Below are 23,569 nucleotides of genomic sequence, written 5' to 3'. Positions count from 1 at the left end.
AAAACTAAGAAAAAAATCTTAATGCTCATTCATATGGATCTGGTTAAATAATTTATGGTACATCCTATTATGTCACAATTAAGAAAAATAAAGGCAACTTCTGGGAACTGATAAGCAAAAAACCTCAGTGGATAAAAGCAAATTTTAAAAAATGTTGTATCTACTGATCAATTCTTCATACCTCTCAAAACCATACATGTTTGTAAAGGAAGGTTTGCATTATATTGTATGGGGGCTGTACATACACATATGCATAGCAAATATCTGTAATACTACCAACTATTAACAACATTTATATCTCAATCTGCATACCCATTTATTGAAGCACAGTTTACAACAGCCAAATTATGGAATTAGCCTAGGTGTCTGTCAATAGATAAATGGATAAAGAAAAGGTGATATACATATACAATGCAGCTTTATTCAGCCCGAAAGAAGAATAAAATCATGTCATTTGCAGGAAAATGGATGGAACTGGAGATCACAATGTTAAGCAAACATGCCTGACTCAGAATGACGACTATGGCATGTTTTACCTCATATGTAGAATGAGGCAGAGGAGTGGAAATGACAACATGAAGGTAGCAGGGAGAATATCGGAGGAGAGGAAGGGGATGGTGGGGTGATAAGGGAGGGTGGTGGGGTGGGTGTGATCTAACTATGCTATATGCATGCACAAATATGCCATAATGAAACCCATTATTCTGTATAATTAAAATGCAGTAGTAAAAAGTCTTTAAAGTATGTTCATTTAAGTAATAGTAATATTTATATCTCTAAAGAGTGGAACTGGTTAGGAGTTTGTGGATAGTAATGAGTGGCTTTTACTTTTCATTTTATATACTTCTGTATCTTTGAAATTGTTACTAAAAGCATGTCAATTTTATAATACAAATTATTAATATATATCATACATAACCTTACTACCTAGAAGGATATATGCCAATACGATAACAGGTGTAATCTCTTGGCCCGTGACTGGTTACATGGTATGTTTATCATTTTCTCTACCTGGATATTCTGTATTTTCTACATTTTAAATATAGCCTATTAGTCATAATAAAAGTTATTTGGAAAATATATTTAAATCACAAAAAGTTGTTTGGAAAGTACATATATATCATAGAACATTTTCCTGAACTGAATGAAACCTCTTTGGGGAGATCAACTGGGCCTTAGTACTCTCTTGTGAAATCTGTAGTATCTTAGAGAAATATTTCCCTGTGTGTGAATATATGACCAACCATCAATCCACTGACAATAACAGACTCAAGTAAAACCTTGCAGACCAAAATCCCTGGCATTTTATTTTAGCCCAAATGGCTCAAATTTGGAGACTATGTCCTGCTTGGTAGAGGGCAAAGGATTCCCAGTTGCCCACTTGTTACCCTTGAAGAAAAATGCACAGTGTGTGGCATCCTATAAGGGGACACCTTGAAAGAACTTAATGTCCTCAAACTATAGGAACAGTCATCTATACTATGCGGTTTTAAATATCTTCCCCGAAAGTGAAGTTTTCTTCTGTTTCTATAATCCTCCAGAAAAGTCTGAAATATCTGTCTCAGTCTCTGCGATAATTTTACAGAGTAGTGCCTCCCAAAAGTTTTATCATACACACAGATCACCTGGGAAACGTGTTAAAACAGAGATTCCTACCCCACCCAGAGAGAGCCCTACCGAGCAATTCAGGGTGGAGCACAAGGATCTGCCCAAACAGCAGGCTCCCAGGTGTCGCTGACCCTGATACAGCACACAGTGAGGGAACACTCAAGGTCATATGGGGCAGAAAGGGAGGAGCATTCCACAGGCACAAATGTTTCAGTATTACTTCACTGTCCCGTAGGGCAGGGCACAGTTCTAGCTCTGACCAAATGATGTGAAAACCCTGGAGAGGCCAGGCTTTTCAGGAGGGAGGGCCAGCAGTATACAATGCTGTACAGCAAATATTTACAATTTTTCCAAAACTTGGCAGTAAAGGGTAGGTGAACGATCAGGGTAAGAGCTGGAAATGTGGTATGTTAAAAAAAGAGTTTTCTTTATAAATGCAAAAAAAAAAAAAAATGAGGAGAACTTTTCATATACTTTATATATAAAAATTAGATACTTTTATATATTTTTTCATATATATATATATAAATATACATCCATGTATCTACATATGTGTATACACATATTTTTAAAATTCTGCTTTTATTTAAGATGGGTGAGACCTGGTCATGTTTAGCCCCAATTGGAAAGAAAGAGAGGGGAGATAAAGGAGAGAAGGGGGATGATGGGTGGAGTGAGATCTCTGAGGAAGCAGAGGGGCTGGAATCCAGAACACAGATGGAGGGATTAATTAGCCTTGGAAAGGAAGGCAGACATTTATGCCTTTGTAACAGGAGGGAGCAAGGAACGCATGGGTGCAGCTGCAGGGTGAGGTCTCTTCTGGTGGTTTCTGTTTTTAGTGGGAATATTTTTGTTTATAATCTTCTTTGGAGCTCACATAGAATCTGTTTTTGTAAATGGTCCATAAATACTCCAAAAGAAAGTGTATCCCCTCAACATGCAGTGCTCAATACATTAACTATCAACGTAAAAATAGTTATATTGCACAGATTCTATATGTAATTTTTACTGACTTAAGTGTTCATGTTTCTCATGGCAATTCTGCTTCTTTCAATTTCTTAAGTATGATAGTCAGTTTTCTGTTGCTGTGAGAAAAATACCTGAGATAATCAACTTACAAGGAATAAAGGTTTATTTTAGCCCATGGTTTTAGAGGCTCCAGTCCATGATTATTTGGTTCCATTGCTTCAGGCTTGTGGCAAGGCAGAACATGATGGTAAGGAGCATAGGATGCAATAAAACTGCTCATCATATGGCAGTCAAGAAACAGAGAAAGAAGGGGCCAGGGTCCCTCTCTTCAAAGGCATACCCCCAATGACCTCACTTCCTTCAAGTAGGCCCCATTTCTTAAAGGATCCACCACCTCTCAATAGCACCACAGGATAGTAATAAATCTCTTAGTATATAAGCTTTTAGGAGACATTTAAAATCCAGACCATAACACTAAGGCTAGATGATTAGATAGATAGATAGATAGATAGATAGATAGATAGATAGATAGATAGATAGATAGATAGACAGACAGACAGACAGACAGACAGACATAAAGATGTATAACTGCACTTGTTCACAAAATTTTTGGACTGCTTTTTGATCACTGGTGGATACAAAATATGCATCTTTGTTATTTTGTGCCTAAAATGCTATTAGCTCTGATATAAATTCTGCTATCCAAGCTTTTTTTATCCTGCCTGTTAGAATGGGCCACTTCTAAATTACAAAGGATTATCTGGTAAATTCTCCCTAGGTTTGGAGCTAGACCTGGAGCTGGAGACCATGCTGGAGGGAGGGGACAATAATAAGTCCAGTGGGAACAGCTGCTGCATGTGCTTCAGCAAGGCTCAGTGAGACCACTCAAAACCTCCCATCCTGAGACAGAGATGACGTTGCCAAGCAAGTCTGATTCTGAAGCTGCTTTAAAATCCTATATTTTCTAGGGGTGCAGAATCCAATGGCTGAAACATATTAGGTGAAGAGGCTTCTTCTCTGCCCCATCCTACAGTGTTGATGACAGGAGGTCACATCTGGGAATACCTAGATGTGTTGCTGGTGAAGGTGGTAATTGGTTCCTGCTGTACAATTTTATTGTTTGGAATTATTCCAAAACATTCTAATTGAAATTTGGGGTTATGAGATCCTTGATATTGCTACTTGCTGCACCATCTGCCAGGGCTCATTCTTGTCACTCTTTAGATGTCATCTGCATCCGTTTTACTCTACAAACTACCAGGAGAGGCAATATAGAATAGCAGTTATGACCACAAACTCTGGAGCTGGAATTCCAGCACTGCCACTTATAATTGATGTGTCATCTTGGGCCAGTTGCTTACCATCTCTGCTCAGTTACATCTGTAAAATCATGGTATTAAGAATACCTGCTCCAAGGGATCGTTGTGAGTATTCAATGAGCAATATCCACAAAGGACTTAGAAAAGGACCTGGCACCCACTAGGGCTTGGGTGAGCATCAGTTATTATTAAAACCATGTTGAACACTTACTGTGCCCCCAGGCACCATGCTCTAAGTAATTTGAGATAAATGACCTCATTCATTCTAATGAAAATCCATTTCTACAAATAAGAAAACTGACGTTTTGCAAGTTTAAATGACTTACCCAAGATCACAGAGATCCTAAGGGGAACACCAGGGTCTGGACTAAAAACTATACCCTCAACCTTGTACCAGCACACACTACATAAACTAAAACTCACACATCACAAGTCTGTTCATTACACACTTTTGTTTTATGGGCTTCACTTGTTTGATTTTGCAATCACTGCACTGACCTAAGATTAAGTTTGCTTCCACTGACTTTCCCTCCCACACATAAATGCTCAAATCCAGCTGTTCCGTCATATTTTTTCTATGTCTCATTTCCTGCTGCAGATCATGGCTTTGCTAAGTAGCAAGATGTACAGGAAATAAACTGTTCACACAATATTAACTAATCAATAAACATCAGTTTCAACCCAGAAGGACTATAATATGTATCATATTGCTTATTTTCACTTCTAAGACCAAGTAGACCTACACAAACCTAAATATATATGTTCTAAGGTAATATAGGAAGGTATTTTAGTTACTCTTACTTTGACAACATCCCCACATTTCAATCCTGGTTTTTATGTTTTGGGTTTTTTTTTTTAAGTTAAATGGGTTTATTTATTTTTCATTAATGCAATTTTCAGTCAAGTAGTTTTCATGTTATTTTTCTTGACCCTTCATTTATTTCCTTCTTCTGTTACCTAGCCACTTGCATGCTTGTACATTACACACACACACACACACACACACACACACACACACACAAACATACACACAAGTCCCAAGGAATAAAGGAATTTTTTAAATGGATTTTTTAATAAAAGTGTCAGAGTAAATGGTAATGCTAATAAAAATTAAACCCTATGGAAAATTGTAAATAATATGTTTTCCTTTAAAATGAGACAATGAATGTGAAAGCATTTTACTAACTGAAAAATAAAAAGGTGTCTGTTAATGCCTTCACTCACCCACAATCATTTGGCAACACTTAGACTAAAGACAGCACCTTCTGTAACACTGTGGAGAACAGGGGCTGACAACTTTTCAAAGCTAGGGTAATCACATTTGCTTTGCATTCATCTGTCACTCTGGGGGTGCAGTGGGGGATTGTGGGAAATGGAAGAGGGTGAAGGCAGTGTGTGGCTCCAGCTGGAGGACTGTCTAGGCTGCTTGTGCAAATGAAGGTGGGATAAATGACATGTGCCAATGAGCAAAAGCAGGAAAAGTAAAAAGTAGGAAATGAATAGCAATTATTTTTAAAGTAGGAGCACAGCAGGGATTTGACTTGGTGAGAGCAACCAGGTGCAATGTAAAAATTGATTCCTCTCCCTCCATCCTGCCCTGAGCTCTGACATCCCCTTATCCTTCCCTGAGCTGTTAGGCTACTTCATGGAAGTCTATGATTGCTGAATCTGCAAATGAATGCCCTCAGTCTTCAGTCCCTGTGTCTATGCAAGAACATGTGCTCCCAACCTGGAGGTGTTTATTTACTGGCTTAAAATGCCTTAACCTAAAAAAAAACATGGTAACAGGCAGAGTGCCTAATAATATATGCATTCATGCTCATTTCCATGGCTACTCTTGAACAGTATGCAATAGAGGGGGCTGCCTTACACAACCTTTTATAACAAATTTCTATCCAGATGTTCTCCATCATAGTGTGACTCTTCTTTTCTGCCCTGTAGATTGCATCTAAGAAATGAGACTGGCAAGAATAAAATGGTAAAACTTGACTCTGTAGTGGGGCAGAGTGGCTGAGAAGCAGAAGGGTTAACCAGAGGCACATATTAATCACCTAGGAAGTTTGGCAACATACAATTGTCCAAATTTACCCTCAGGAGTTCTAGGATGGGACCTAAGAATTAGAAGGTAAGACAAATTTCCTGGGTGATCCTGATGCACATTCTGGATTAGGAACTTTGGAGCTGGGCTCCATCAAGGAGAAATAGGGGTGGACTGGCTAAGGCAGCTTTCCCCCCTCTGGTTCCATTTTCTTTTTCTTTTGTGCTGCCTTTGTTCTGTCCCCATCAGCCTAGGTCTTGATGCTTTCACTTCATGCTCATGCACCCACTCTTGGAAGATGGTTAGCAGGTGGTTGGCACATGGGCTCTGGAGTCAAGAAACATCTTAGCCACTCACTAATTTTGAGAACTTGAGCAAGGAATTTCACTGAGCCTATTTCTCCACTTGTCTAATGGGGAGCTTATAATAATACATACCTATAGGGTTAGGATAGGAATAAATCAGATCATACATGAAATGTACTTAACCTAATACCAGCACAACATAGCACATGACTTATGGAGACCAGTATGGTTATTACTGCCCTGATAACTGTTGTTACTAATAATGCCAGCACTCTGATTAGTGGATGTCAGCTCTCCTGGGTGACTTCAAGTATTATGGACTCAGCAGTCAACAGGCTGCTCTCCATGCACAGTGTCCTTAGAGGTTGCTGATATGGAGATTCTGGTCAAAGCGGGCTCTTCACTTCTGTTCAGGTGAAGTCAACACACCTTTACTGAGAACATACCAAGTGCCAGGTATTGGGCTAACTGTGAGAGACCCTTGGGAAATTGACACACCAGTGAGGGTGCACAAACCAAAACCCTCCCATGCAGCTAGTGACAGACACAAGTACATAGATAACCAAGGAGCAGTTCAAGGGCAATAAGAGGACATTTCATACAATTAACTTTTTTGATACATATAAAATTTCCTGGGCCCTTTAAGCCACCTCTGTCAAAACTTCCCATTCAAATGTTGGAAAGTGTCTTCATATTACATTCTAGGTTTTATTTCTCTAACGTCCATTCAATCCCAAGTTCTATTTTAAAAAAGAAAAGAGGAATAAATTACAGAGAAAAGTCTTAGAGAACTAGAAGAGGTCTTAGAAATTGTTCATACTAACACTCTTACTATGCAGTTGAAAAAGCCACGGTCCCACCAAGTTAAGCTTCCTGCCTAAGATCACAGATGGTTAGCAGCCAAGCTGAGGTTATTGTAACAGTCTTGGCCTCTAGTCCAGTCCTATTGCACAACATCACTCAGTCCCACTGAAATCATAACGGGAAGCAGAACCATCTCCAGCAAAGTACTCATTTGTTCAATGTTAATTGAGCTCCTAGGATGTGTTCAGTACCATACCAGAATTATAAATAAGTAAACACAATAAACAGATTAATATCACAGATAATAAAGCTGTTGAGTAAAACTTTTGCAAAGCTTCACTAGTGGGAGAAACAAGTTAAACATATAAGGGGAATCATTACTTCTTGTAAAAAAGGCAAAGCAGAAAAGAGAAAGGCCTATTTCAGGTAGATTGAACAAAGAAAGCCTCTCTGAGGAGACAGCACTTGAGCCCAAGAGGCAGAACAAGGCGGCCAAGTTAAGAGTTGGAGAAGCATGTTCTAAGCCCAGGAATGGGAGGGTGCAAAGGCTCAAAGGGGAAAGGGCACTTGGCATTCTAGAATTTTCCAGAAGGTTAGTGTGACTAGAATCTAGGACATGAGAGGAAAAGGGCAGCATGTGATGCCTCTCAGCCTCTGCAACCGAGAGTCCAGATACTGCAAGGCTTTGTAAAGTGTTATGGATTTTACCACAAACAACATCAAATCATAAAGAGATGGGAGTTCATGGCCTGTCTACTTCTCTATGGAAAACATAATCTACAGCAGTCCTTCTCAACAGGGTCTGTATGCCACTTTCCTCGTATTTCTCTCCACGTAGAGGGCTAGAACACACACACACACACACACACACACACACACACACAATCACATAAAATATGCAAAAGAGTTAGTCAAAAACGAGAACCCACAGCCCTCAAATTTCAGTCCCAAGAATTTCCATGCCACACTCTCTCTTGTTGAGTTAATGGGAGGAAAGGAAATACCTCATTAAAAGTAACAGGGTCTTTGGTTTGAATATTCCTTTACTGATCACAGTTCTGGTATAAGAGTATTATGAGCTAGAATCTTGCCCTAGAAGACAAACAAGGAGGCAGAAAAAGATAGTGGGAGATGACAGAACAACGAAAACCAATTTGTTTACCATGTTAGCCAACAATGTATAGCTGATACAATCTTTCTCATCATGGAATGGGTTGACTATATAGATTATTTTGGAAGTGACAAAGGAGAAACAGTAGGTGGCAAGAAAAAAAATCATAACAATTACCCTGGGAGGCAGTCTCCTGGTCCACCCATTCTACCACCTATTGTCAGGAGTTCCAAGGGATGCCCAAGGGTGAGGTTCAGAGAGGTGGTTATCATCACAATATCAACATTTGAGTAACATGCAGGTATTTCAGCTTGGCCTCAGGTACCATTGTACCAATATACTTGCCATCACATAAAAGGGGAGAGAGAGCCCAGAACAGATAAGTTGTGCTTGTTTATTTTTTTTCATATTTGTGTGCCCTTATGTGGACAAGACCTAAACATGGAACAAACTTAGAGGCACAGTTAAGTCCCTAGACACCAAGTCAATGCTCTCCAAAGAGAGGTATTTGCTCCTTTGTTGCTGTATTATTGTCAATTAGATTGAGCAAATCATCTTGTATCATTTATCTATATCAAAACATCACATAGTACCATATAAACATATAATTATGATTTATTTAAAGTGATATTAGTTTTAAAATTAAAAAAAAATTTCTTCATATTTAGATTCATTATTCATTAAAGTTCTCTCTCTTCAAACTTGAGTTGCCTCCAGTTCCCTTTTCCAACATCCAAAGCTATTTATGCTGGTTGTTAGTTCAGTCCCTCTCCTTCTCCCTCTGAACAGGAAATCTGTGTGTTGTATCTGGATTAATTTCTGATTTTTCTCATAGCAAAGGTTTTGGCTCCAGCCTCTTACACCTTGTGTCTGCCTCACTGCATGATGGAAACGGTATCCTATGTGCAGCCTTCTGCACTTCTCCAGCGTGGGGCTGTGCCAATAGTGTCTCACTGCCATGGCCTGACTCAGGGAGAGTCCCAGGGAAGGCAGGAATGATTGCTTGGCAAGGTGTAGACGTAGGAGCTTCATGGACCCTGCAGGCCCCGGTGATGCACACTCAGGGGGAGACGTGGCTTCATTTCCCACATTTCTTTCACACAAAGCATGATTATAGGGAAGTGCTTCCATATGGCCTCTGCAAAATCCCAGCCAAACCGGCTTCAGCTGGCCAGTTTCAGAGTGGTAACAGACATGAAGGGGCTGTAATGAGAATCAAGAACTCAGAGCACCATGTTTTCATGCAGGCAGGAAGCTTTGCTACTTTAAGCCTCAGCCCCAGCATATGCATATAGAACCTGATGAAATGCCAGCATCCTGCGGGATGCCCCCGGCTTACGCCATGTCACTCACACCTTTGCACTGAAGGATTTGTCTGAGCATTCCAGTTCTCCTTTCTTCTTAGAAACTGATCAAAAACGTTATACATTTTAGGGGATTTTTTGGGAGGTGGGGGGAAATACTGGGGATTGAATCCATGGGTGTTCTACCATTGAGTTATTCTCCCCAGTTCTTTTTATTTTTTATTTCCAGACAGGTTCTTGATAAGTGGCTGGTCTTGAACATGGGATCCTCCCACTTCAACCTCCCTAGTAACTGGGATAACAGGTATGCACCACAGTCCCTGCCCATCTTAGAGAGTCTTAACCTAGAATGCCCTAAATGGGCATCAGGAGTCTAAGAACCTCCCCAACAAAAAAACAGAATGATCAAGTTGGGGCTTAAGTGCACAGTTGTATTTTTCCTAGACAGGAAATGCATAACTTCCAACAGATTCCCAAAAGGATCTATAATCCAAACACTGAAAATCAATAAGAATGAGAGAGAGAGAGAGAGAGAGAGAGAGAGAGAGAGAGAGAGAGAGAGAGAGAGAGAGAGAGAGAGAGAGAGAGAGACTGACTGGGAAGGAGGATATGAAGGACCTTACCAAGAACAAGGAACTATTAAGTATGAATAGGCTGGACCCTTCAGACAAACATGCACTCCTGCCCCTCAGTTTCAGGGTCTCCTCTCCACACTTCTCCAGAAAGGACTGGTTTCTTGACATAATTCCTCCCTCGGCTTCTATCCTGGTTCAATTCAAATTATCTTGATTTCTATTCTCTCTTGGACCCTAACAAAATGAGGTCCTCTCTGATGAGATTTCCAAACTTTTGAAGGCCATTGCTAACTCTAGGTACTTCCCCAGTATGCTGAGTCACCGGTGACGTTCCCCCAGGGGCCTTCCTGAATTCTCTCTTTATAGTACAGCCTGTCGCTTCAAACTGTCTTCCCCTGATCTGAGTTCTTCTTCTAACTTTGGTTTCTCCTACTGTGAGTTCCCTCTTCTGTGATATTCTAATGTCCACTTCTCCACTTCTATCTGAAGCTCTCTTAAGAAACAATCTGCAGACAGATCTATTATTGATTTGAAACTGTTTACAAATATCCACATTTAAGTTATGTAAGAGGTGTGATGTCCCTTGGTACGCGGGTGAGTAATGTCTTTAATAAAAATATAGTTGGCATTTATTGAGCATCTGTAGATGCCAATACCTTGTGGCACGCCAAGCATGGGTTGATTTATACAGTCTTGACAACAAGTCTACCAAGACAGTGCTGTGGTTATCCCTAATTTATAATGACAATTGTTATTGTCCCAGTTTAAAATGAGAAAACCAATACACATGGAAGTTCAATAACTTGCCCCACTTACACATCTGGGAAGCAGCAGACCCAGGATTGAAACCCAGGCAGTCTAGCCCAGAATTCTCAATGTTCAAACCACTTTCCTATTTTGCATTTCATAATTAATTGTGTGAGATGTTTCTTAACATCTCCGGCCATTAAAATGGGTTTGACAATATGAAGACTATAATGTAAGAAGGCTGGTGAATTAAGTGATATTATATGCCTGAAGAGCACTTTGGGAATTATAAAGGATTATATCAGTTATCAGTAATGACAGAATGAATGGAATTGCTCAGAAGCAAGAGTGTCAAGTGCAGGTGCTACAGTTCTGGTCAACAAGGCCAAAAGGACTCTGAAAAGGACTTCCCCTCCTGGATAAAGGACACAATATTGGAATATCTTTGTTACCAACTTCTTCCTTATGAGAGATGTGGTTGTAGTGTCTAAATGATTAGTAAAGACTTTGTAGCCACAGAGATGAAAGCCACACTCTCAGGATGGGGGGAAAGAGGAGACATCACAGAACTGCTTCCCAGCTGACTGCCCACCCCAGACTTCTTCTTAGAAAAGACACTTAAACTTGAATGTGCTACTCAGGCTGAGAGATTGGCTTTATCCTAGCTTCTTCCTTTCTTTTAGTCTTTATTCAAAGACTTACCTAACTCTTTTGATTCTACCTCCTAAATCTCTCTCCAACTGTTCCTTCCTCTACATTTCAGACCATGCTACCTTAGACCAAGGCCTCATTATTGCAAACACCCTTGAGGATTTTACAGAAAGCATCCTATTTGAACTTCCTGCTTCCAGCTTCACCTCACAAGTAACCCAGGCTCCATCTACTGCCAGAATTATTTTTTACTAAAACACAAGCCTAACTGTGTCACTCTGTTGCCTAAATTGCTTTCATGATTCCATGTAACAATGCAGGGCTGCATGGTTGACTCCTGAATGCCATTCTGTTCTATCTGCTGCCCCATTCAATGTGCCCTCAGGCCTGAGCAACATACCAGTAGCTTTTCAAAATAGCCAGGTTTTCCTCTAGTGTCACACCATGAACTTCATGATTCCTCTGCCTGGAAGTTTCTCCCTCCTCTTCTCCCCTCCTTTAATGTTCTGATCACATGGAGAATAAATAAGATTCCTACTTCATAAGTCACATCAAAATAAATTGAAATGAATAGAAAATTTAAAAGTACAAAGACAAAACCATAAATGTACCAGCAGAAGATACACACAAATAATTTCCCCCTTCAAATTAAGGGTCTCAACAAACTACAACCAAAAGGCCAAATTCTGCCATGGCCTTTTGTTTGTTTTTAAGTATCCTACAAATTTTTTATTTCTAAACAAGTAAATATCAGTCTCTATAACCTACTGAAGCAAAAAGCTTCTGGAGTCCTTTCTTATTCTTATTATGAAAGTAAAAAAGGTCCTGAAGGCCCAAAAGTGAAACAACCAGTAGGCGTTATGCCCAGGTGTAACTAGGCCATGTCTTTCTCTGACCTCCCAAGAAGCCTACCGTGAGGGAATTTCAACCACCACAGACAACTTGTAAACAAGTGGACGTGGTGTGTTCTAGTAAAACTTTATTTACAAAAGTAGGCCTCAGAGACCTCAGGGAGGGGCCTGAAGACCAGGAAGGAGATTCCTTCTGGTCAAAGCAACCAGCTCAAAGTGAATTATGGCTATAATGGTTCAAGGAGAGAATCTCCACTTACACTGGGTCAAGGGGAGCAAGTCTTCATCTATAATGACTCAAGGCAAGTGAACCCCCACTACACTGACTCAAGGAACATATTATAGGAATATAAGAGGCTGGCTGTGGCTGGACTTTTGTCCATAAGTACAGGAAGTTCTTGATGGTGAAATGTCAAACTCCCATTTGGTGATTGTTGGTTGTGGTCTTTTGATATTTGTTATTTGATTTAGATTTTGCTTTGTTTCATTTTGTGGAGTCCATGTGTGTATGTATGTTTTGTATTGTTGTTATTTGTTGTTGTTGTTGTTTTAGCCAGCATCCTTAGTTGGTGTTCCTGCTTAGGATATGTAGTAAGAGTAGTCAGTAATATGGTGCTGCCCAACTCCTGCTATGAGACTACCTTCATGGACCATTATCAGATCCTGAGACACATCAAGCAGGGTGGGTCTGCCCAGGTGAAACTAGCCTGCTATTTCTCACCAGTACAGCAGTGGCAGTGAAAGTCCTGCCAAAGGTAGAATGGAACTTCCCTGTCCTATCCAAACCAGATATGCTGATGGTCATGGAACGATAAAATGTGTTCCAGCTTTTTCAGGTCATTGAGACCATGGAAAATATTCCAATCATCATGGAGCATGCAGGTGGAGGACAACTATGGCACCACATCAAAGAGACCAGTAGCATGTAGGAGGAAGAGGCCTAGAGATTGTTCAGGCAAACTGCAAGCACCATGTGCTACTGCCATGAGAAGGGCATAGTGCATCAAGATCTGAAGGTGAAGAACAATTCAGTGGATGCCAGAGGCAACATTAAACTCATCAACTTCAGCCAGAGTAACAGGTTCACAGCTGGGTAGAAGCTGAACAAGTGAGGTGTGGAAACCGGCTGCAGGAGTGAGGTGTGTAAACTGACTCAGACTTCTCTGCATGGATCCTATCCAGGAGCACATCTGGATCCACCAGTAGTATCCTCTGCCTCCATCTTGAGCCAGTATAAATGGGGACTTACTTCCTTGAGCCAATGTAGACAGAGACTTGCTCCCCTTGACTTAGTGTAGATGAAGATTCTTCCCTTAAATCAGTGTAGGCATGATTCACTTTGAGTTGGTTGCTCTGGCCAGACCCCTTCCTGAAGTCCTTGTGGCCTATTTTTGTACATAAAGTTTTATGGGAACACAACCGTGCTCACTTGTATACAGGTTGCCTGAGGCACTTTTGCACTCCAATGTGGGTGTCAAGTAGCTGGGATATGTCCAGCAAAGTCTAAAATAGTAAATAGCTGGCTCTCAACACAGAAAGTTTACTGACCACTGAAATTAAAGGACAAATAAAAGGCAGATCATATTGAAATGAGAAGAGGGAAACTTCTGAATAAATAAAACTTAGAAACTATTGATTCTATAAACAAACAAAAATGAAAAGCTGGAAACCACATTTGAAATATATATGATGTATTAAGTTCACCACAGTAAGGAAACAATTAACAAATAGGAAAATGGATAAATGGTTTCAATAGCTAATTGAAAAATAAAACAGGGAATAAATACATCTCAACATTCTCTACCTTGTTAACAATTAAAAAAAGGAAAATAAAAGAATTTATTGCTTTATTTATTTGCTGAAAAATCAGCAAATGTTTTTAAAATAGCAATACTCTATATTAGCAAAGGTTCAAAGAAATGCGCAGTCTTCAAAGAGATAATAGGAACCCAGATTATGGATATACTTTTAGAAAGAAATTTGACTTTAAAAAATGGTCAAAGTTATTTCCAACTAAAGAAGCTGTCGGTGTTAGGAAATTGCTATTCTAATAAGAGTCTAAAATACATCTTGTGCTATGGCAACACGGTATTGGGTTTCAAAACCTACGTTTTTCAGGAGAAACATGTGACTTCGACTGTCCCCGCACCAGCCTGCAGGTGGAGCCGTCTCCGGCACAGACTCCACAGTTGTCCTCCTTGGCGTCACTACCCAGTTGCCGATCACAGCCCACTGCCTGCAAAGGAAGGATTGAGTGGTCAGGAACAGGTGAAATCACAGAGGAGGCGTGACTTTATGAGAAAGGCTCCCCTTTATGAAAACACAGTTTTATTAGCCCAACTGGTAGAAAATCTTAGAGTATGATGTCATTTACATAATTCTTATGCAAGGTCCATAGAAGAAATGAAGCTGACTCTGAAACCCTGCTCTTTTTTATTTATAATTTATTCAGATACTTTAAAGGTTATAAAATAAAAAGAAGCATTATAGATAATGTTTCCTCTTTGTCTCCCTACCTTTTCCTTATCTCCCATTCATTCTCTCATGTTCCTCCCCGAAACAGACACTGTCTTAAACTGGTATACATCCTTCTTTCTAGCTCTGGTCTCTCCAGCTACCTATATTCTACATCTATAGTGTTACATCTCCTTTTTTCTCATTATCTTTGCCTATGCCTGCATATCTCCACTTTTATATCATTATATCTATATATTTATAAACAAATTTTAAATAGAAGAAATGAATAGAAAAGATGTCTTATATGTTTATACTATTATTTTCCATTTTTGTGAGTTATTTGGTATGTGGTTATGTGTGTATTTTCTAGATTATGAGCTTCTTTATATGAAAAAAGCTGAGTTTTATATTTATATTTATTTCACAAATCCTTTACCTTATGTGTGGCCAGCAATATGAACTGATCTGATGAATATATCTCTGCTTCCCATGCTCATCTAACTTTATATTTTTAAACATGGTATTTAAGTGCAGGGACTCTAGAAGCAGAGAGCCACATATGCATCTTGACTCACTCACCAAGCCTTTCAAAGCACAGGATATTGAACCATTCACTCTTAGAAACTGATTTTCCTCAACAGTAAAATAGAGATGATAATGCAAATATGTTCTTCATAGAAGTCTAGCAAAGATTAAATGAGAGAATATATTCAAAACTCTCTGTGTGGTGATTAGAACATGACAAAGGGTTTAACAAGAGGTCACTTTTATTATTTATTTCTGCTTTCCTGTTTTTTGACTGCAGACTAGCCCCTATGATTTGATTTAAGGAGGTCCTGAATCAGATTCTACACCCAAGGTGTTGAAGAGAAAATAACACTGGGGAACGTTCAAACCACATCTAGACACTATTCTTTCCAAAACTTAGTGTTGAAGGGAAGGAGAAAGATGAAATGAAATTTTCAGGGGGAAGTAGGAAAAGTTCCAAGGAATTTTAGAGAATAGCCTGTGCTTAAAGATATTTTCAAATTCACAAAGGTCTGTCATGAGGAAAGGGTCTGCATTTGTTCTCTGTATTTCCAAACCGTGAAAGCTATAAGTTTAAGCATAATTTAGTTCAATATGAGAAAGTTTGAAAAGTCAGCAACTTCATAGAGGAGATTAAATTATTGAACGAGTGACTAAATCTGATTACTTTTCAGATTCTTTAACCCTGCTTACATGATTTTATAAAGAAAATAATAAAATATTAATAATAGCTGGCTTTTATAGAATGCTTACCAGGTACCTGGCATTATGCCTCACATGCTATGCTGTACATGTTATTTCACTGAATCTTCACAACAGTTGTATGATTTTAGTAATACCTTCTATCTCCACTTTACAAATAAGGACTCTAAAACATTACTGAGGTTAAATGACTTGCCAGTATTACACAGCAAGGATATCGTGTCAATTTTTTTTTTTTTTTTTTTTTTTTTTTTACTCAGGTCATCTGCCACCAGATTCTTAACACTGTGTTATGCCTTCCTCCACCTTGAGGATCAGCTGATGGACAGCAAAGGTTCAAGTCATACAGGTCATTATTTGAATATTTACAAGTACATGTGGAACAACTTAAGAGTGATTGATTTTGGAAACACTTGCATGGTTGGGATTTGACCAGTGAGTAACTGTGTTCATGCAACTTTCTCCAAGGGGAATAATTCTACCATGAAATTATAGAAATACTCTTCCTGGGCCAAGCTCTGTCCTCACAAATCCATGTCCCTGAGCACTTTGCATTTCATGAGAATGAGAATCACCCTCTATCTGGTCATCCAGGAAGGGTGTGGGTTTAGGAGCTAGGATGGGCTTGTTTTGAAGAGTGTTCAGGGTCTTGCAAAATCTCAGGCAATCAAATTCCTCCCTGATCACTTATACTTGCTTCATAAGTTTTTTAAAGTTAAAATTCATCCAAATCTTACAGCCAAATAAAGCATGTGAAAGCATCACAGAAAAATGGTATTAGAAAAGAAAGTCCGGTTGCCTTGTGATTCATAGTGTATATCCCAGAACTGCCCTTGAAATTGAGGGATGATTGAATTTTGGCTGTCATAGTCCACCATCATCAACAACAAGCAAGTTTTATAAAATTGCCTGAAGCATTTTCAACTTCTGTGCCATCTCCTGACGTCGGATCTCTAATTATAATGATTTATAAACTACTAGTGGATAAGCATATCAATAAATGTATTAATATCTAATAAATAACAATTTTCAGTGCTGAGCATAATAAAATTCTTATCTTACAATGCAGTTAATAAGTCAAGTTACAAGTTACAAGATAAGGGATAACAAATATTTTAAATATATGAGTAGTGTGTTTTGAATTAAACATTCATCTAGAAATCATAATTTGAGATAAGAAGTATTTCACAGTTCTACATATGATTTCCTAATCAACTTCTTAAAAGAAAAGAATGTTTAAATAAGTGCCATTAACCCAAATTAAGCAAAATATGAATTTTCCAGATAGATCTAATTTAATTCTTGAAAACCAATTTTTTAAAAATTAACTTCTGGGTTGCCATTTGTGGCTCAGTGGTAGAGAACTTGCCTAGCATGTGTGAGGCACTGGGTTTGATCCTCAGCACCACATATAAAAAAAATAAAATAAAGGTTCATTGACAACTAAAAAATATTTTAAAAAATAAAAATAAATAAACAAAAATTAACTTCTATCTGAGATCTGTGAAAGTTGGATTTTATCTAAGAGAAAAATTCTAACATTTCTGGCTTAAAAATCAGAGTATATGGAGCTGTAATCATTAGGGATATTCATAAACCTTAATTTCTTTCATCCTAGGGAAGGACTACACTTCCCAACACCTGCTAGAAGTTATGAGTGGTCACTGTCTTTGGCTAATGAAATAGGAGCCTAAGTGACCTATATCACTTATTATTGGGTAAAAAAAAAAAATGTGTTTAAATAAAGCCTATCAGCCTGAGTCTCTGGGACAGTCAAAGATTAGAGACCTGATGACCTGTTGGGCAAGTGGTATTCATGAAAGGTAACTTTTAATTGTTTAAGCCCCTCAAGCACTGGAGTTTATTGGTTTCTGCAGGAAAACCTAGTGTATATTATATAGGAGCACAATTTAATCATTCATGCATAAAGCACAGTTATTAACAGCAGGGTGATTTTAAGAACTGAAGTCTCACATATTGAAATCCAGATTTGGGAATTGACCAAAAAAACAAATGAAACAATACCACTGACATGTTGATACACAGCTGGCTCCTACAAAATGAGCAGACATTATCCAGTTCACCAGTCCTCCCCACTCACCAGAACACACCTTAGCAGGTCCCTTCCCAGGGAGGATGCAGACTATCGAGTTTGAATCTTTACACTAAGTTATCTATGCATGATTCCTAGGTTGTACTAACTATCCTTTACCAGAATGGAATTCCATTTTCAGTTAAACTGTGGCTATACTTGTAGCCATACAAAAAGATTCATCAGATAGCGCAGTGGTTAAGAAGATGGATTCTGGAATTAGGTTACCTGGGTTGCCAGTTCTATTATTTTCTATCTTCTAATGTTTATGTCTGCCAAAAGTACATGTTCGGAAATATAACTTCCAGGGTGATGTATTAGGAAGTGGAGCATTTGGGAAGCTAGTAGGTCATAAGGGTGGAGCCCTAATGAATGGGATTAGTGCTCTTTAATAAGAGGGTAGAGACTCCCTTGTCCCTTCCACCACATGATAACATGGCCATCTATGAACCAGGAAGTGGGCTCTCACCAGACCCTGAATTTACCAGCACTTTCATCTAGGACTTCTCAGCCTCCAGAACTGTAAGAAAGAAACTTTATTTATTCAGTCTATGGTAGTTTGTTATAGTTGCTCAAATAGACTAAGATACTCTTAAACCTGGGGAATTATTTAGCTTATTCAATTTCTACTTTCTTTATAAACCTACTTCATCAGGTTATAATGAGCTATATCACATTAAGGTGCTTAGAGAATGAATGCCTGACCCCTGGAAAGCACACAGCAATAGTTGTTGTTCTTGTTGTTGTTGTTGTTATTAGGTATCAGGGATTAAACCCACAGGTACTTAACCACAGAGCCACATCTCCAGCCCTTTTTCAAGTTTTGTTTTGTTTTTAATTTTGAGAGGATCTCGCTAAGTTGCTTAGGGCCATGCTAATTGATGAGGCTGATCTTTCCTGCCTCAGCCTCCCAAGCATCACCACACCCAGCAGTTATTATTTTTATTATAAATTCTAAGTGGTTTCTTCCTCCACTCAACTGTCAGGGAATTCAGTATACCTAAATGATACATCAAACTTGTTTGCAGTCCTGGTATGATAAAAATCAGAAGCAAAAGCAAATTTTATTCAGTGGCATGCTGTCTGCTGTACTCAGGCTAGTAGAAAGTTGTTCCCAGAGCACTAGGACATATTCATGTAAATGAGCAAACTGTAAACACACCTGCAAAAATTATTTGTAGTTTGTGCCTCAGGCTCACTACCTAAGGCCAGCAGAGCAAATCACACTTTCTCTCCCTAATGACTGTGATGGCCATATTTACAAGAAAGGGAATTTATGGGACAATAAAATTGAGTCAAGGTCATGGAAGGAAAGATACTGTTGAAGGAAAGATACTGAATTCAACTGGGAAGCATCTGGGTCATTTCTGAAGAAGCACATACAACTCCTTTTACTTGGAGAGCCTGGCCAAAAAAGCAATCAGCTTTTGGCAACAAGGTATCACCTGTTATTGCCCTCCAAATGGGCTTTTCACAAAACCATGACATGAAGTGCTCAGTTAAAATGGGCTAATTTATCACTGAAAAACCAGTTTTCTCCTGCAAGCACCTTCAAGTCCGGGAGAATCCTGGAGTAAACTATGGCACTGGACTTAGATCATGAATAAGAGGTAGATGCTGTATCAATGAGCAGAAGGGGAAACTAGGGAAGATCTAGGGTTGACTGAGGCTCTTGTGTGGCAACTATTTTACTGGATGCTTGGAATGTTGACCGTTAAAGAATAGTTTTTTTAAAAGGACCTAGAAAGTGAATAATATCTCCTTTAGACCTTTTGAAAAGGCCAATGCTCAACGATGTGAAGGCAGCAGCCAAGTGGTCTTCACCCAATTCATTATAGATATGGGATCTGAAAGCATTTCTCTCTAAATCTAAAGTCCACACAGTCATGATCACAGCCATGTATCACATGGACCAAGAAGGTCTATAACCTTGACTCAGAGCCAAGGTGACCTTGACCTTTCACACTGAGGCAAAGGCAGATTTTCTACTTCCCCTGGTTCTCTGAGGAACTGTTCTCTATTCATTTTTGTCACTCCCATTATCCTCAGAGCATCTTCAAATTTCTCCTTCCTCCTCAAAAGCCCAAGAGTTCCTTATTCCACTGGATGACTTTGCTTTCTATTTCACTCAATTTGAGGCCATCAAACAATTACTTGCCTTCCTGTCCATTCCCATACAAAGTGATCAGTGATCTTATTCAATCCATCCTACCTATCTAAAGGGACTAAGTGTCCCTCCTCCATCCTGTCCATAAATAGTAATCCATCCCCTTTGTTTCTGCTTCCAACCCCTTTAATTATCCCAGGAACTTCAATTCATCACCCATGTATTTCTACCTCTCAATCGACACTCCACCCTGCCCCCAGCAACATATATCCTTGTTCACTGGTGATTTTACCATGAAGTTGATGAACCTTAATTTCAGAGTCACCCTCCTCAACACCCATACTCTGTCACCCACTGCCCCAGCCTGAATCCCCAAAAGTGCCAAGCATTGGTAGGAGTTAGAGCGTTCTCAGTGGGAAAGGAAAGCTGGGTTACAACCAGGAATAATTTCTATATAAGAATCTGCCAAACTGCCAGAAGAAATCTTAGAAAAAAGGAACCCAAGCCTCCAAGGCTATAGTCACAATACATGATCTCTCTCTCATTCTTGGCAAATAGTTACTTGGCACCTGCCCTTGGGTCCACAGTTTATATTCTTTTTCATAAACAGGTACCTTCCAACTATATGTGCTTCTGACACCATGATAACTGCATCTGTTCCAGTACTTTCCTGTGTCTCCAGAGATTCTCCCTGGACCCCACATTCATTTTAGAATCTCTTTCAATTCCTCTCTACTCTTCCGATTCAAACTTTTTGAAAGGTTGAGTTTATGCTTATCATTCCTATTCATTTCAGCCCATTTGCTCCTTACCAGGAACAGTGGATTGAGTTGTGCCTTCCTCCAAAGAATGTCCACCTTCAACCTCTCAACCTGTGAATGTGACCTTACTTGGAAAAAGTATCTTTGCAAATATAATTAAGTAAGGATCATTAGATGAAATCATCCTAAGTCCAGTGACAGGCATTCTTATAAAAAGAGGGAAGACACAGAGAAAGACAAGAGAAGGTGAGGTGAAGATGGAGACAGAAACTGCAGTGATGCATGCACAAGGAAGGGATACCAAGGCTGGCCAGCAACCACAAGAAGCTAGAAGAGGGGGAGCATGGAATGGATTTTCCTCAGAGCTTCCACAAGGAATGAACCCTGCTGATAACTTGATTTGGGACTTCTGGCCTCCAGAACTGCAAGAGAAAAATTTCTGTCGTTTTAAGCCACCAAGTTTATGGTAATGTGTTATATCAGTCACAGGAAACTAATGCAACCTGCCACCTAGCAATACATATTCCAGGAACTGAAGCTGATCAAACTGAGGTCAACAGTGATCTTTCTGTGATCAAAATGAAATGGGTATATTTCATTTCTTATCCCTCCTGGCTTCTCTAAAATATTTGATACTGCTAAGCTTCCTTCTAAAATACTTACCCATTTCATGGTACCATAAAGAAGATAAGTACTATACAGAAGGCTATTCTGCACAGTCCCCATCAGGGGCACTTCTTATCCTTGCTCCTTCAATGATGAGGGCTAGGATGCCATCCTTTGCAATCTGTTCTTCTTACCCAGTTTTCAAGAACATTTACTTTTAACCATGTGACAACTCCCAGACCTATGTTTCTAGTCTAGAATTCTCCCTAGAATTCTCCTTAGAATTCTAGAATGTTTCTAGTCTAGAAACATTCACTCAAATGTTCAGTCCTAAAAGTTCTATTTCTTAAATCTCTGAATGTCTTCCTTTCTTCCATCATCCAATTCCATGCCTTGCTTAAGTTCTTGTTATCCCAAGCTTGGCCTTTCACTATTTGGCCAGATCCTGGATAATATGCCACATTGCCACTCAAGCCACATTTCAAAGGATAAGCCCAACTGAGCTATTTCTCATAAAATTCTTCAATGGCTCCTATCCCAACTTTGAAAATAAGTCTAGGTTTCCACCTCGACTAGTACCCCATCTTCCAACACTATTCCATACGTGTTTTTCACCTCAATCCTACAGAATATGCTGACCTTAAACATAGCTCTTGCTGTATCCCCATCACCTCAATCCTACAGAATATGCTGACCTTAAACATAGCTCTTGCTATATTCCCTCTGCTTGTGATTTCCTTCTTTACCTTGGTTCATTTAATTTCTAATCAACTTTTCAAAGATCTCAGCACCCAATATTGCCTCATCCAGAGTGCTCTCCTTGAGCTCAGACTAGATTGCTTCTAATAATAAATTCATTTCAATTACAAAAGTAATGCATGCTCACTTTTAAAAACTTGGGAAACAAAAGGTATGATCCCACAGATACGTGACTATGATTATTATTTAGTGGAAGAGCCCAAAAGTGAACTGGTGGCAATAGAGGAAACCACTGACAGTATATGGAAAATAAGAAAGAAGCAGTAAGTTATAACCTAGGGAAGATTAGTCAACAAAAAGGATCAAGTAATATGGTACAAGGCTAGGAGATAAAAGTAGGCAGCTAAGTGGGGTAAATAGTCTAGTTTTGGGATAAAATGGTAGCAATGAGATTGGGAAAGGAATAAAATGTGAGAGATACAGCAGAGGTATCTGGATAAGGAACACATAAGTAAATACATAGAGTGACAACAATACGACATCCAAAAGATAATATTGAGAATTCTGGTATCATAAACAGAAATGAAAAAGAAGAGCAGTTACATGAACTAATGAATCTGGGGAGGGTGATGATAGTTTATTTGCAGGAGCATGCTGAATTGAAGTAACCTATGGAATTTTCTAGAGGTATATTGAACTTGAGCTAGGAAATTCAGGATTGGAGGTTGAGAAAGAAAGAAAAAAAAAAAGAGAGACAGATTTGAACAAGTAGGAAAGACTCATTTGTTCAATCATGGGACCAGGAATTGTGTGGGTGATTGACACACCCATGATTATTGTATTCGAAGTACTAACATTCTGGGGTGGGAGATTGTAACAAGTCAAACAATCACACAAATAAATACATAATCATAAAATGTTGTAAGTACAATGAAAAGATGTTATAATAAAACCAAGAGCACTATTTTAGGTGACATATCACAGAAGGTCTCTTAAGGAAGTAATATTAAATGAATAAGAATAACGAGGATCATAAATAAGAGACCAGAATGGAATTAAACTAGAAATCAAACACAGAGAGATAGCTGGAAAATTCCAAAATGCTTAGAGATTGCACAGCATATTTCCAGATAACACATGGGAAAAAACAAATCTCAAGTTTTAAAATATTTTGAACTAAATAAAAACGAAAACAACTTATAAAAATGTGTGAGATGCGATGAAAGCTATACTTAACAGTGTAAATATGTACAAAAGTAGTACAGAAGAAAAAAGGAGAAAGATGGCAAGTAGAAGCATGATTTCCAGTCCATCCAAGGCTCAGGATTCAGCAGT

At 38.9% G+C, this 23,569-nt stretch overlaps 1 protein-coding gene across 4 annotated transcripts in view; it reads right to left on the bottom strand.

Annotated features, from left to right (window-relative positions):
• The window catches only part of LOC306654118 (endophilin-A3), a 578,788-nt gene that overhangs the window by 196,215 nt on the left and 359,004 nt on the right, over positions 1 to 23,569 (bottom strand). For all 4 annotated transcript variants that reach the window (XM_079127387.1, XM_079127380.1, XM_079127379.1 and 1 more), the window contains one exon: positions 14,392 to 14,518. In XM_079127387.1, coding sequence (XP_078983513.1) covers positions 14,392 to 14,518 — 127 coding nt within the window. The remainder of the gene's footprint in view (positions 1 to 14,391; positions 14,519 to 23,569) is intronic.

This window comes from Sciurus vulgaris (assembly GCF_902686455.1).
Source record: "Sciurus vulgaris genome assembly, chromosome: 2".
Taxonomy (NCBI): Eukaryota; Metazoa; Chordata; class Mammalia; order Rodentia; family Sciuridae; genus Sciurus; species Sciurus vulgaris.
The sequence above is the reverse complement of the archived record's forward strand: the minus strand, read 5'-3'. Positions and strand labels throughout refer to the sequence as shown.